Here is a 16,454-nt window from a genome sequence, read left to right on the forward strand (position 1 = left end):
GCGTATTATCCATACAAAACGTTTTGTTGCAATTTTTCATGTCCTTTATACACTTCTGATATACTATAATTAGCATTTTAATTTTTTGTGATAAAAGGTTGGGAGGGTCCGTGCCCCACAGGACATTTTCTTCAGGAAAATATGAATACGTATCCTCATTTTATGTGTAGAATATCTATGCACATTTGCACTCACTTCGGTTCACTTCGTTTTGCCTTTTGGGCTCAACTTGCAAAATTTAATGTGGTAGCTTTTGTCCCTAAAATAGCTTTCCCGCAGAACTTAGAAAAACCCATATTCGTTAACTTTTTGCGTATTGTCCATGCACTAAGTTGTGTTGCAATTCTTAATGCCCTTGACACACATTTGACATACTGTTACTAGCACTTTTGATATTTTGTGATCAAAGGATAGTGGGGGGTCCGTGCCGCACCCACCTCTTTTTTTCAGGAAAATAGCAAACAAATATTCCCTCATTTTATGTCTACAATGTCCGTGCACTATTTCATTCACTTCGGTTCACTTCTTTTTGCGTTTTCGGCGGCAAGTTTCATAATTTTGGGTGAGAGCTTTTGCCCCTAAAACCGTTTTTCCGCGGAAAATAAAAAATATTTATTTATTTCTTGCGTAATGTCCATACATAAAGTTTAGTTGCAATTCTTCATGTCCTTTGCACACATCTCAGATACGATTACTAGCACCTTTGATATTTCATCATCAAAGGTTTGGAGGGGTTGGTGCCCCACAAAACAGTTTTCTCCAGAATAATACTAAACCCGTATTCCCCCATTTTATATCTACAATATCTGTGCAAACTTTCTTGCTCTTAGGTTCACTTCTTCTTACCTTTCGGTCGTCAAATTTCAAAATTTGGTGGTAAGTTGTTTTGCCCCCTAAAACCGTCTTTGCGAAGAACATAGATAATCCTGTGTTCCTTTATTTTTTGTGTATTATCCATACAAGAAGTTTCGTTTCAATATTTCGTCCTTTACACACATCTGAGTGACATACTGTTACTAGCACTTTTCATTTTACGTGATCAAAGGTTTAGAGGGATCGGTGCCACACTCAGCCGTTTTTTCCAGGAAAATACGAAACGCATATTCCCCGATTTGGTCTACAATATCTGTGCACAATTTCATTCACTTTGGTTCAGTTCCCTTTCCCTTTCGGGCAATAACTTTCAAAATTTTGGGTTTGAGCTTTTGCCCCTGAAAACCGTTTTTCCACAGAAAGTTTTAAAAAATCTTTTCCTTTATTTTTGCGTATTGTCCACACACGCAACTTGATTCAATTCTTCATATCCTTTCACACATCTGACATGCTGTTACCAGCACAATTTATTTTTCGTGATCAAAGGTTTGGAGGGATTCGTGCCCCATCCAACCGTTTTTTCCATGAAAATACGAAACTCGTATCCTCATTTTACGTCTGCAATATCTGTGCTCAATTTCATTCAGTTCCGTTCACTTCTTCTTGCCTTTCGGACGCCAAGTTTCAAAATTTTGGGTGCTAGCTTTTGCCCCTAAATCCCTTTTTCCGCAGAAAATTAAAAAAGCTCGTATTCCTTTATTTTTTGCGTATTTTCCATTCAAAAAGTTTCGTTGCAATTCTTCATGTCTTTTACACACATCTGACATACTGTTAGTAGCACTTCTGATATTTCGTGATCTAGGGTTTGGAGGGGTCCATGAACCACCCAACCCTTTTTTTCAGGAAAATAGGAAACCGTATTCCTTCATTTTACGTTTACAATATCTGTGGAGAGATTCATTCACTTTGGTTCATTTCTTTTTGCCTTTCGTGTGTCAATTTTCAAAACTTTGTGTGTGAGCTTTTGCCCCCTAATACCATTTTTCAGCAGAACATAAAAGAACCCATATTGCTTTATTTCTGGCGTATTATCCATACAAAAAGTTTTGTTGCAATTCTTCATGTCCTTTATACACTTCTGACATATTGTTATTAGCATTTTAATTTTCTCTGATCAAAGGTTTGGAAGGGGCCCGTGCCCCAAACGACCATTTTCTCCAGGAAAATATGAAACCCGTTTCCATATTTTATGTCTACAATATCTGTGCACATTTGCACTAATTTCGGTTCACTTCTTTTTGCCTTTCGGGCTCAACTTTCGAAATTTAGTGTAGGAGCTTTTGCCCCTTAAAACCGTTTTCCCGCAGAACTTTGAAAAACCCGTATTCGTTAACTTTTTGCGTATTGTCCATACACTGAGTTATGTTACAATTCTTAATGTTCTTGACACACATTTGACATACTGTTATTAGCACTTTTGATATTTTGTGATCAAAGGATAGTGGGGGTCCGTGCCGCACCGACCCCTTTTTTCCAGGAAAATACCAAACACATATTCCCTCATTTTATATCTACATTGTCCTTGCACAATGTCATTCACTTCGGTTCACTTCTTTTTGCCTTTTCGGCGGCAAGTTTCATAATTTTGGGTGAGAGCTTTTGCCCCTAATATCGTTTTTCCGCAGAAAATACCCTTCTCCATTTTCTGCGTATTGCCCGTACGTGAAGTTTCGTTGGAATTCTTCATGTCCTTTACACAAATACGATATACTGTTACTAGTACTTTTGATATTTCTGATCAAATGTTTGGAGGGGTCCGTGCCCACCTAACAGTCTTTTTTTTAAGGAAATATGGAGCCAGTATTCCCACATTTTATTTTCGCAACATCTGTGCAAAATTTCTGGCTCTTAGGTTCACTTCTTCTTACCTTTCGGTCGTCAAATTTCAAAATTTTGGGGTAAGTTGTTTTGCCTCTTAAAACCGTCTTTGCGAAGAACATAGAAAATCCTGTATTCCTTCATTTTTTCTGTATTATCCATACAAGAAGTTTCGTTTCAATATTTCATGTCCTTTACACACATGTGACTGACATACTGTTACTAGCTCTTTTGATTTTTCGTGATCAAAGGTTTGGAGGGTTAGGTGCCCCACTCAATCAGGAAAATACGAAACGCGGATTCCCCGATTTGGTATACAATATCTGTGTACAATTTCATTCACTTCGGTTCAATTCCTTTTGTCTTTCGGGCAATAACTTTCAAAATTTTGGGTTTGAGTTTTGCCCCTTAAAACCGTTTTTCCACAGAAATTTTTTTAAAAAATATTTTCCTTTATTTTTTGCGTATTGTCCATACTCGCAGTTTGATTCAATTCTTGATGTTCTTTTACACACATCTGACATGCTGTTACCAACACATTTAATTTTTCGTGATCAAAGGTCTGGAGGGGTCCGTGCCCCACCCAACCGTTTTCTCGAGGAAAATACGAAACCCGTATCCTCATTTTACGTGTGCAATATCTGTGCTTAATTTCATTCAGTTCGGTTCACTTCTTCTTGCCTTTGGGACGTCAAGTTTCAAAATTTTGGGTGCTAGTTTTTGCCCCTAAATCCGCTTTTTCCGCAGAAAATTAGAAAAGCCCGTATTCCTTTATTTTTTTTTGCGTATTTTCCATGCAAAAAGTTTTGTTGCAATACTTCATGTCTTTTACACACTTCTGACATACTGTTACTAGCAGTTTTCATATTTCGTGATGAAAGGTTTGGAGGGGTCCGTGCCTCACCCAACCCTTTTTCCAGGAAAATACGTAACTCGTATTCCTTCGTTTTACGTCTGCAATATCTGTGCACAATTTCATTGACTTTGGTTCAGTTGTTCTTGCCTTTCGGGTGTCAACTTTCACAAATTAGAGTGGGACTTTTATATTAAAACTTACGTAACTTTATGTCCCTTTTTCTTTTTTATGATTTTTCTTTTTTTTTTTTTTTTTGGTGGTGGTGAGGAGAGAAAGGCTTCCTCTGATATCTGTTTCTTGCCATTGACCTTGTTTGAACTGCTGAAGTAAGATCATTTTGTAACTTTTAATGTCATCCAACTCCTTCACGATAATAAAATTGTCATTTTTAACAATTTGTTTTATTCTCTTATTTGCAGTTTGCCACACTGATATATTTATTACAAAATTGAGGTTTGGTCCAGCGCCTTTCGAATTCGCAACCAACCGAAGCGCCGAGCTTATTGGGTTGCCTGCTATTGCAGGAAAAGGAGAATTGCAGGTGGTAATGCACTTTTGGAGTCGTGTATACATAGAAGTTTTGAAGTAGTAGGTAACTTAATCACTGTTATCAACAAGAATCACTCTTTGAAGAGCATTGAATTGCTTGTACGTTATGGACTGGTGAACTTACTGTGGTGGAAGCCATATTTTCTATCTTTCCCAGAAATTAACGCAAAGTGTATTGTAATAAATCCGGGAACAGAACTACTATTTCCTTCATCACTGGAAATTACAGTGCTATTTGTTGGAAGTTAAATGAAGCTCTGACTTACATTTGTTAACAGATTGACTTATTTAGATCTAGTTTCTCTCACTAAGTCTTTCTTCTTGAAGATTGCTTACACCACTATAATTTTAACTCGTCCATATTGTACGGTATTCGGAACCATTTACAAGAACATCCGATACATTGTTCATTGAAAATATATTAATGCACAATGATCTACGTAAATTCATTTCCAGTTTGCTCCGTACAATGTTGCATCATATTAATTACACAGTTATATCTATAGAAATAGTACTTACTACTTCTGCCATTGTGGATCTAGCACCAGAGCTCAGGTCAGCCACCACTACAACATCATATATGCCACTTGTATTGAACACATAAGTCTGCAATGAAAAGAACAAACAGTGTTTGAGAATAAACAGGAAAATCTAAAAAAATAAATAATTGTGAGCAAATAGGCCTATCAGATACTTCTACAACCATTTCCAATTTAAAAATAAGAACACGAAAGACAAAGTCCTACTTTAAAATTTTGTCTGTAAATCTGCACAGTATTTAGAAAGTACTGTGAAACGAAGTACTAGCAGCAATTTAAAACTATACGGTATTCCTGAAAATCTCAGAAATCACGCTGCTTGCCTGTACCGTTATAACTAACCACAAGATAATTTAACCAAATGTTTACTACATTATTATTATTATTATTATTATTATTATTATTATTATTATTATTATTATTTAGAAACTAACAGTTTTGGTTTAAAAGAGTTACTTTTAATTTCATTTTGCACTTTGAGTAGTAAGTAGAACATTCTCCGAATATTTTTAGACAAAATATCTCAATTTTATCCCTACAAAACACAAGAGTTAATTATATTGCAATCTTAAGTAGTCATCAATACACAGATTTCCCCTATACATGTAAATGATAGTAAATTTTTATTTTTCCATATCTTGCTCAAGAATGGTTTAAACAACAAAATCTCCCTTTACATATGCCACTATAGTCAATCAGAGCTTTTATTATTATTATTATTATTATTATTATTATTATTATTATTATTTTCTAAAGTTTTGTTCAAAAATAAGTCGTACCTGTGACCAGGACATTACATACACTTCAAAAGAAATTGTCTATTCTTTCGCGTTGACTAAAAGATCTTTCTTCTTCTACTAGTTTGGGAGTAGTTCTTTTACTCTGTACAAAGACATGGACGCCATCTGCCGGTAATGCGTACCAGACGACAGAACATCGACACTAAACCGCACCTGCAGAAGTTCAATATCTCCATCGGCCACGGACCAACAAAGAAGAACTTAAAAAAAATCATTTTCTTCAGAAAAGTCCCACTCAAAGTGAAGAGTTTTTGTCTGTACTATTCCGCACCATTGTCTTTCCAATTCCTCCGGCGAACAAAATTAAGAGCGAAGACCACAAGAGCGTTACGTAAGAATAAAAACAAAGAAAGATTTCCAGATGAAGTTGAAGAACAGGTCATTTCGCTAACGACAATGATATATATATATATATATATATATATATATATATATATATATATATATATATATATATATATATATATATATATATATATATATATATATATATGCTGCTACTGGAAATTTGACGTCCTGGTGCGCGGTCCGTAAGTAAGAGTCTCGGTATACAATTGACTAGGCACAATTATACTAGTTTGTTAAATAATGAAAAGGTTTAACTGCAATTGTACTTAAGTTACAGGAACAGTGTCCAATAAAAGTGCTTGATCAAAATTACATTTACTTTTGCTAACAGCTTCGAAATATACTAACGAATTTCAGTACAGTTATCAAAATCGTAGACAATTTATAGTAATGTCGGACAGAATGCGTCCGGACAGAATGCGTCCTTTAATAAATGAAAGACTTGGGTAAAATAATTCATTAGTAGAAAATTATGTTCTACTTGGGTAATTCCAGTAGTAAAGATGGCCAACCTGACGTATAGATAGCGGTTATTGTTTAAAAAAATGACTATGGTCAAAAGTACCAACATTATAAAGCTTAGGTTTAAAGTTTGAAGATGCTTCGCTGTTTAGTATGTGTTTGGCAGCCATCAATACTAAACGATCTCACTGAATTTGTGAACACACACACCAAAAGATCATTGTTATGTAATACAATACTTTCATTTGAAAGTTCTCAGTCCAACCAACACCAAACCCGAGCTAGTTTCTACTCTGGGGTAGTCTTCTCCCTCGTTTACATCAGTAAAACATTGGGTGGCAGAGTGTAAACAAAGCCGTACGAGCTGCAAAGACAAACATCGCAGTAGTCGACCAAGTGAGGTGACCATGTTAAATATGGTTAAGTCAGTCTACAAAATAGTATTGAATGACTGTCGACTGAAAGTACGCGAGCTAGCAGACATGATAGGTATTTTAAAAAGTACGGTACATCGCATATTGACTGAAAATTTGGACATGAGAAAGTTGTGCGCGAGATGGGTGCCCTGTTTCTCACAACAGAATAAACAATGTCGTGAGGATGTTTTAATCGAGTCTTTGGCGATGTTTCACAGCAATAAAGCCTAGTTTTTCCTTCGTTTCATAACCACGAATAAAACATGAGTCCATCACTTTACACCTGAGACGAAGGAACAATCGAAACAATGGACTGAGAGGGGAGAATCGGCTCCGAAGAAGACAAAGACAATTCCATCTGCTGACAAGGTCATATCATCAGCTTTTTGGGATATGAGTACGATAATTTTTCATTTATTATCCTCAGAAAGCGAAAAAAATCAACGACAAGTAATATGCAAACTTATTACAGCATTTGAGTGACGAAATCAAGAAAAAATGGCCGCATTTGGTGAAAAAAAATGCATTGTTTCATGAAGACAATGCACCAGTTCATACATTCGTTATCGCGATGACCAGTATCAACGAACCCTATTTACCAGATTTAGGCTCCTCGGATTATTTTCTGTTTCCTAACCTGAAAAAAATAGCTCGGTGGTAAAATATTTGCGAACAATGAAGAGGTCGTGTCTGCTGTTAATGACAATTTCGAGGAGCTCGACGGTTCACACTTCAACAGCGAGACAAGTGTATCGGGCTAAAAGGAGACTATGTTGAGGAATAAATTTAGTTTTTCCCAATTGTTTTGTGTTTTCTTTGTTAGGTACGGGTACTTTTAAAACTATAATCGTACATTGAAGTCAGAAAAAAAAACTTTCAAATTAACAATTTCTTTCAGTTCTAAAGATGCTTCCAAATGAAGAAGTAGAGAGAAAAGAGGGTGCGGATTTACATAGTAAATGCGAATTCAAATCCATTTGTTTTGTACAGTACCTGGATACGATACGTAAGAAAACTACTCATGCCTATTTTAGCTGTAGATTTTCCATGCAAAGTCGATCTTGGTGTGCCCGACCCCAACGGAGAGGATCATAATTCTCAGTGTTTATAGAGTAACTTACTAAAAGTGTAGAGTACAGATTCATATGTGCCCTATGTGCACCAGGTACACTAGAAAAACGGAAGAAATGTAAAAAAAAAAAATCCTAAAATTAATTTACTATAGCAAAGAGCTATAATAAAAACTTCATTCTTAATGTTATTGAAGTAGTTAGTTGTCGTCCTTCATCTCATTTCTCTCTCTTAAAAAATAATAATTAGAAAGTAAGTGTATATCTATCATACGTTATAGGGCCGCCCATAAGTTAGACAACTGAGCGGTTAGGGGGCCTGTTAAAAAGTAACTTTTTATAACTTTCCTCTAGTCAGGGGTCTTTCACAGAAAATTTGTATGTAGACCCAGGAAATTTATGGGCAGCGCTGTCGTACGCGCAGTAATGGGGCTAGACGGGATAAGGGGCAGGGATTCTTCTGGTGTTAACGACTGTTCCCGGTGTCCCCCAACCCTAGTATCAGAGAAAACTTGCAAACCGCTTGCTGAAAGCTTGGATTACAAGTCGGGCAAGCTTGCATCTAGCTTGATTGGAAAGCGTGCAAGCATGTTGCAAGCTGGATTCCAGTAACGAAGTTACATGGGACAACCTTGCATTCAGTGTTCCAATTTAGCTTGACGCAAGCGTTTTACAAGTCAAGTCAATAGCCAATGAACGGCCAATGATGCTATGAAGCTCTGCGAAGGGTCGAAAGCATTGCTTGCAAGTACAACTAGAGGCAGATTGTATGAAAGCATGCGTTTCAAGTGCAAGCGTAGAAAGTCAAAAGCCAAGCACGCGAAAATTGGCCGAAAGCTTTGTATTCTATTGTAGGTTGAGTAAAATAAAAAGTATCGTTTTCGGTATATGAAAATATAGCTGTTCCGGAAACTTGTCTTTGCCTATCTATTAGCTCCCTCCCCCCAAGAAAGCTGGCGTCGTCAATGCATACGCGATATACATAACTCGTGCGATATTAACCGAATTTGATATGACGGTAGACATTGACTTTGTTAGTACACATATGGAACATTTATTTCCCTGTGCAGACTTTTGGTTCTCAAATTACGGACCACCAAAGGTTTGTTAAGTTTGTACAGTCAGCAACAAAAGTTCTTTCCATTTCGTAAAATTTATTTGAGGAATAACAGTGATATGGCTGAAACGTACAGAAAATAACATTTTTTTTTTAATTTAGTGAAAACTGTACTCAAATTGTCCTTTCATTCTGAAGTTATTTACGAAATTAATCTCATGAAATGGAAAGAACTTTTGTCACTGACTGTACATATTTGGTCGAATTACTATTTAGGACAAGAATAAAGGGGAGAAATGCATAAAAGAAATCTGTTGAAAATTTTATTTGCAGTTAAACATTAAGTGAATACAGTGACTATGATTAGTTATATCAAAGTTTTGCTCAAATAAATGAAAGAGAAAGACTTTTCGAAACTGCAAAACTTATTAAAAGTTTGACTATATAGTCCATAAAAATATATGTTTGATTTGTGTATAAAAACACCTTTTGAGCAAAGAAATAAATGAATGTGATACCAATAATACTCTATCTGCACAACAAAACTAATTACAATTGCATCACACTTCCTATTACGAAACTTTTTTTTTTTAAATATTTACTTTGATGTTTTTGAAACTCAATTTGACATACAATGAAAAATATATTTGTTTTCCCTCCGTGTTACTTGTAAAGTGTCCACTGTAATAGAGGACAAATACAAATATACGTATATATTTTTCTAAAGCTTTTTTTAAAGAGAAAAGTATGAAAAATGTTATTCGCTCGTTAGTGCACATTGAGTTTTTTTTACAAACTCGACACATATATCTAAAAATACACAATATTTTAAAAATGTTTTACACAGTTTCCTTCCTTGACATGTTATATATATATATAGGTAAAGTACATATTTTTACATTTTTCCTTAAAAATTAAAGTAAATACGACAATAAGATTAACATAACGCTGATTAATGTAGGTACCGTAATATAATGCACGCTAATGATGTATATTCTCTATATGTTTGGTTTGCTCTCTTTCTTTGACATCACACACATATATACATACATTATATGGCGTGCGTGTTTTACACGTATATGGGTGTCATCAGTCGACTTGATCATTAAAAGCATGTGAAACAGAGTTGTTCAGCTAGTGGTTTTGATTTCAGTGCGAATTTAAACGCTAACCACTTGATAAAATATCTACTAGCAATTTACACTCAGTTTTAATTAGAGTATTTGTGTGAACGTTCTGTGTGTGTCTGTTTTTTTTTTCTATACGTTTTATTTTTTCTGTATTGTCAGGCAAAAGGTTTGACGTTTCGAGGGTAGTTAACAACTGATTGGATACATACCCCTTTAAGCATAATTTTACAGTTCAAATACTTCATATAACGTTAATTAGTTAAATTTACCTTTGCTTTGTTTTCAGTTCAGTTTTTAGACAAAAGTTTTTTTGTTATAATTATTGTTCTGGCGTTGAAAAGCCTAAAAGAATGTTTTTTCTTCTTTTTTAAAAAAATACAAAAGCATACTTTAGAAAAAAAAGTAGATAAACAAAAACTTACACAATAAGCTAATTTCATTATAAAAACCAAAGCAGGATGTATTAAAATTTAAAAGTATTGTATTTATATTGGTAATGTTCATGATATGTTAGTCACTTTAACACTGTTGAATTTAAAATAGCATATCTTTGTTCAGGGCGAGGTTTAGTATTATTTGAGAATCAGCATAACTATGCATCATGTAACATAACAGCAAGTATTCAGGGAGGTCGACTATCGCTCTAGGCCAGTGGTTCTCAACCAAATTCCTATCACGACCCCCAATTTATCACATCCTCTTGCCAGCTACCCCCTTATACTTTCAGCGTACGCGCCTTTGGCGTGGGGAGGACCCGGGTTCGATTCCCGGCGGTAGCTCATGTGGTTCGGATTCCACGTTAATCAGTAGGTCCACGTCTCCTATAGCCTCGCTGCTGAACGGGACGCTAAACCCAAAATCAACTCAACTCAACCCCTTATAATTTCTAATTTGTAATAAGCTTGTGTGGAATTTTTAATATACCTATTGCGGAGATATCACGATATCCATCTATTTCTATAATAATAGAATCTATTTCTTGTATATGGTGGATACAGTAAAGCGAATGGATTAAAACCAAATTTGGTCAGTTCATTTATATTACAAATATTGAATCCGATCTGTCATACTGTTTCAAAATGGAGGCCGTTTCAAGATTTTAAAACTACATAACTCCCTTAATTTTGGATCATATGATGAAAAAATAAAGTGGTTTCTAATTTTGGTTTAAAAATTTGGACAGCTGTTAAAATAGTTATTGAGTATTTTAATTTTCGAAAGACCGCCACTTTGATTTACCTCATATTGTCGTGAATTTGATACATTGTTGTGCATGTGTTCAGTATCACCAAAAACTGTTCAAAGCAACTTGTTATTCTTCCATGGTAAGCATTATGACAAGGAAAGAAATCGCTTATCGGTTGAAAATGACTTGATAATGTGCGTCCGTCACGAAGATTGAACCAGACATTACCGTACTAGTAAAAATTACACAATGCTTAAGTATGTCATTAGCTTTCAATTTTAATTGTATTTCAATATGCAGGTTTTGTTGCATTTGTATTTTTCTGGTATTTCAATATGCAGTTCTCATTAATTTCATATCGTACCTCTTTCATTTAAACTGATTTTTAAACAACTCTGCATCTGTTGAAAATGTTTAGTAGACCTATTTTTTCGTTGTTCTTAACAGTATGTATAAAAATAAAAATATGCCTATCAGAACAAAATTCAAAATAATATTTAAACATATTTTCTGGAATTAGATTCTAATTATATTTATCTTTTCCGCCTATCTTCGCGACCCTCAGGTTGAGAAACCTTGCTCTAGGCACACAGGGATATAGTTCAAACTCAGTTTGGTCGCAGAAAGATCTATGACTACACCTATTGACAAAGAGTCGGATGTCTCTTGTACCTTAAGCATTTAGCAAATTACTCTTCCTTCATCCATTCTGTAAATAATCATGTGAATTTGGTTCAATTACACAGAGGAAGAAAAATGTATCACGAGTTAAGCTTATACATTTTCTAAGGGGGTTGCAAAATTAGGTTTATGTTCATTTAGCACATTTCTACAGAAAGTGCTATGACAGGAAATTTCCTTTAATTGCGCAATTTAGGAATGTTTTAGTATATGGTTATTTATATTGTCGTTCATGTACTAACTTTACAAGTAGTTACTTAGTTGTTATGAAGTTTAGTTTACTAACATTATGACTATTTACCCTATCCACGTACATCCGTCCCACCAGGAGACAAAAATATCTCAAGAACTACCTGGGGAACCACCACCAAATTTGGGAAGTTTGTAGAAGGTCAAAAATTAGGAATCGAGCTCGTTGAGGAAAGTGATATTCGGACCGAAAGGGTTAAAAAGCCCATAATTTCCGATTTTCGCGTTGATCACTACGCAGGGGAAAACGGTAATAGATAGCGAGAAGCTGTTTTCTGCAATCGATTAAGCATGTCAATAACACAGGACAAGTCAAAATGATGGACCCGATTTCAGGTTTTTTTTTTTTTTTTTTTTTTGTGAAACCTAATAAACATATTTAATTGTGAGACATGCGCTTAAAAAGACTAACTTTCAAAGTTCAGTTTCCCTGCACTGTTTCCATTTTCTACCTCTAAGAGTCAGCAGCGAACAGTCATGGAAAATGGCGCTAACTGGAGAATAGAGATCTTTCTGTATATTTAATTATCATGTAAACAAGTCTGATTAGTGTACAACGGCATTTCTGTCCCAAATATCGGAGACATCCACCTATGGGGAAGGTCATTTGTAAATGGTATGAACATTTCAAAAGATTCAGGTTATATCTGTAACCGAAAATCGACTAGTCGTCCGTCAACTGGGGGAAGAGACAATGGAACGAGTTTGTATAGACTATCGGCTTGATGTGTGCCATATAACGCGAGGTGCTTACATACGAGGGTCATTCGGAAAGTAAAGAACGTTTTTGTATAAACACTTTAATAACTGATATACAAAGGCGAAATTTGTGTTACATACTATGTGATACTTACATTACTTTTCGACATAGTCGCCGTGTAAATTTAAACACTTGTCATACCGTGGTACAAGTTTTTCTATGCCTTCGGCATACACAGTTGCCGCCAAACTTTTGAACCAATCACTAACAGCTTCCTTAAGTTCACCATCACTGCCGTAGTGGCTTCCACCCAAAAAGTATTTCAACTTTGGGAATAGGTGGAAGTCACTGGGGGCTAAGTCTGGACGATAGGGTGGATGCTCCCAAACTTCCTACTTAAACTGCTGAAGCAAGTCCCTCGTCAATGCCGCGGTGTGAGGACGGGCATTGTCGTGGAGGAGGATGACGCCGCTGGTCAGCAATCCGCGTCTTTTGTTTTGAATCGCGCGGCGAAGTCGACGTAACGTCTGACAGTAGGCAGCTGCATTTATGGTCTCACCTCTCTGCATGTAGTCAACGAGCAAAATACCCTTACGATCCCAAAAGACCGTAGCCATAACCTTTCTGGTGCTCAAAATTTGTTTGGCTTTTTTCGGCTTTTTCGGAGAATTTGAATGGTGCCATTCCATGGATTGGCGCTTTGTTTCTGGAGTGATGTGCGAAATCCACGTCTCATCTCCAGTAACAATACGATTTAAAAGTTCATCGCCATCCTTATGGTAACGGCTGAGAAAAGTCAATGCGGCTCCCATTCGCTTGGTTTTGTGTTCCTCCGATAACAGTCGAGGCAACCACCTTGCACTAATTTTTTTGTAACCAAGTTCACCACTGACAATTTCGTACAACACAGTTCTTGAAATTTCAGGAAAGAATTCGTGCAGCCCATCAATAGTGAATCACCTATCCTCTTGAATTTTCCGCTCAATTCTTCCTTTGAGTTCGTCAGTCACAACAGAAGGCCGGCCCGAGCGTTCCTCATCGTGCACATTCGTCCGTCCATCATTAAACATAATGCACCACTTACGTACTGATGCTTCATTCATTACATTTCCATACACATCAGTGATTTGTCTATAAATTTCTATCGGACGCACTTTTCTTGCATTCAAAAATCTTATCACACCACGAACCTCACACTTGGCGGGATCAGTAATTGTATCGCACATTTTACAGTCGCACAGCGAAGCAATAACGGACCGTAGCGGATCGCAGCTGGTGCCAGACTGAGGCTAAAGCATGCCCAGGACAATAACCCAGCGGCAGCGGGGGTGGGGGAACACGCGCACGCGCTAGCGCAAAACGTTCTTTACTTTCCGAATGACCCTCGTAGAACACCTCTTTGAAGAAAATTTTGACAGTATGCCTTTCTTAGAGCATGTCTCACAATAACTTATATTCATTAAATTTCACAGAATAAGTTCCTGAAATCGGATGCATCATTTTGAATTGCTCTGTATTCTTGGGACGACAGTTAATCAATTGCAGAAAACAGTTTCTCGCTATTAATTACCACTTTTCCTCTATAGTGGTCAACGTGGAAATCGGAAATGATTAGTTTTTAGTCCGAATATCGCTTTCCTCAACGAGATCGAACTCGATTATCCTAATTTTTGACCCGCTACACACTTACCAAATTTTGTGGTGGATTCATCAGGTAGTCCTTGAGATTTTCTGTCTCCTGGAGGGACGGATATACACGGATAGGGTAAATAATTGTATTAAGTTAGTAGACCAAACTTCTTAAGAACTAAGTGAAAGTTAGTAGATGAACGACAATATAAATAATTACACATACCAAAACATTCCTAGAGTATACATCTAAAGCAAATTTCATGTCATAGCACTTTTTGTAGAAGTGTACTAAATTAATATGAATTTCAGTTTGCAACATCATCAGAAAATTTATAAGTTTAACTCGAAATTATTAAACTTAACTTTGAGTTCTTAAGAATAGGACGAAACAGATATGAGTTTAAATTACTATACTCTGATCAAAATAAGAAACGAATTGATATTTGGAGGAGCAAACATTGTTATGTTGCCATGCTGTGAGTATTCTGCTGACGCGTCCTCTATGTTCCCTTCACTTCGGTTGACAAACACTTCTAAACATGTGTTGCAAGGGGACATCGTTCTAATGTTACTTTCTACTGAAACACTCCACATATGACTATTACCATGGCCCCTTTCGGTGACCTTAATAAACCCTAACGTAGCTTCCCTGCTCGACACAAATTTCCTTGTGGTTTTGAACTGTTAATTCGTTTCCAATTTTGATTAGAGTATAGTTTTGAAGCAATCTAGAAAGCGAGATTGTGTGGTGAGAGGCTACTTGCTGGTTTGTGTACCCGCCAAATGCACCTGAGCCCACGTTAATATAGGTATTCCTCTTCATCTTAGCCTTGGTGTTGCACAAAGACGGTCAAATACAAAAATAATCAACTCAACCAGTAAGATATAGGCTATATTAAAATGAAGAACAACTGAAAACAAATTTGTTGTCATATACAAGATATTCTTCATCTCCTTTGGTAATGTATAAGAGCAATTCTTGGAATTGATATTATTGACTTATTTAGTTGAGAAGAACCGTGCAACCATATTTTTCAGTTTTGTTTCTTTAAAAAAAATATGGAAACAAAAAATGAGAAGAATAGCCTAACACTATACGAAAAACAATAGAAAATATTTTTTTATATATATATATATATATATATATATATATATATATATAGGAAAAAGTTTAAAAAAAGAACTCTGTTACATTCCCAATGTTGCCAAAGTCATTGTTATTCCTGTCCATATTCCCACAGCTCGTAAATCAACAGTTCTGTAGAGAGAAAGAGAGAGAGAGAAAAAGAAAGTATAAAATAAAGGAAAGAAGAAATAAAAAAAAAAGGATTTCTTCCGAAAGGCGCGACTTTTCCAAAAGTTGCCTTTTGCTTCTCGATCCGATTTATGACAACCATATCTGTCGCTAGTGTTCTTTTACTTTGTTTCTGAGGGGTATCCAGTAAGCGTGGAAGCAGCCTGCAAACCGCCCTTCCATACCATGTTGGCAATTCCATCTGTAACATTGTTCCAAGAAGTCTCATTCAGATCTTCAAGTGCAGCCTCTGTTGGTTTCCTTTTTTTCCCCGTTAGTTCTACTGTGACTACTACCAACAGCCAAGTCTACATATACATATGTACTATTTTCGTTGCTTCTCCTTATCTGTTACACACTATAGAGGGAGATGAAATTCACAGAGTTGTGTGTTCTCTATCTCGACAACTAACGTTGCCTTGTAGATCATCAACCAGAAGTATGAACAGCCCCAACGGCTTCTGGAAGCACTAGAGACGCAGCTGCAATGAATATTGTTACTATGTTCTGTACCCTCTAAGTCTGTGTCACGGAAAACAATGGAAGAAGGAGTACCACAAGATCATCATCATCATCATTATCTTTCTACTTGTCTTTTCTTTCTATCTCTCCTGGTTTGTTGCCAACATATACCTTAAGTATGATAACAATCTTTTAAGACGAAACGTACAAAAGGAGAAAAAGACACAAACATACGTATAGTCAAAGAAAAGAAGTGTACAGGGTCTTTGATGCATTAAACATGAGTGCAAGTGATATTTATCTGTTACTGCTCTCTGGTTTGCTCTATTAAA

At 36.1% G+C, this 16,454-nt stretch overlaps 1 protein-coding gene across 1 annotated transcript in view; it reads right to left on the reverse strand.

Annotated features, from left to right (window-relative positions):
- LOC145671158 (uncharacterized) overlaps positions 1 to 16,454 on the reverse strand; it is a 2,642,835-nt gene that overhangs the window by 1,644,529 nt on the left and 981,852 nt on the right. Inside the window, exon 5 of the mRNA XM_081739993.1 lies at positions 4,616 to 4,702. Within this exon, the coding sequence (XP_081596119.1) occupies positions 4,616 to 4,702 (87 nt within the window). The remainder of the gene's footprint in view (positions 1 to 4,615; positions 4,703 to 16,454) is intronic.

Source organism: Thermobia domestica, chromosome 15 (assembly GCF_964235325.1).
Source record: "Thermobia domestica chromosome 15, izTheDome1.hap1.1, whole genome shotgun sequence".
Classification (NCBI taxonomy): Eukaryota; Metazoa; Arthropoda; class Insecta; order Zygentoma; family Lepismatidae; genus Thermobia; species Thermobia domestica.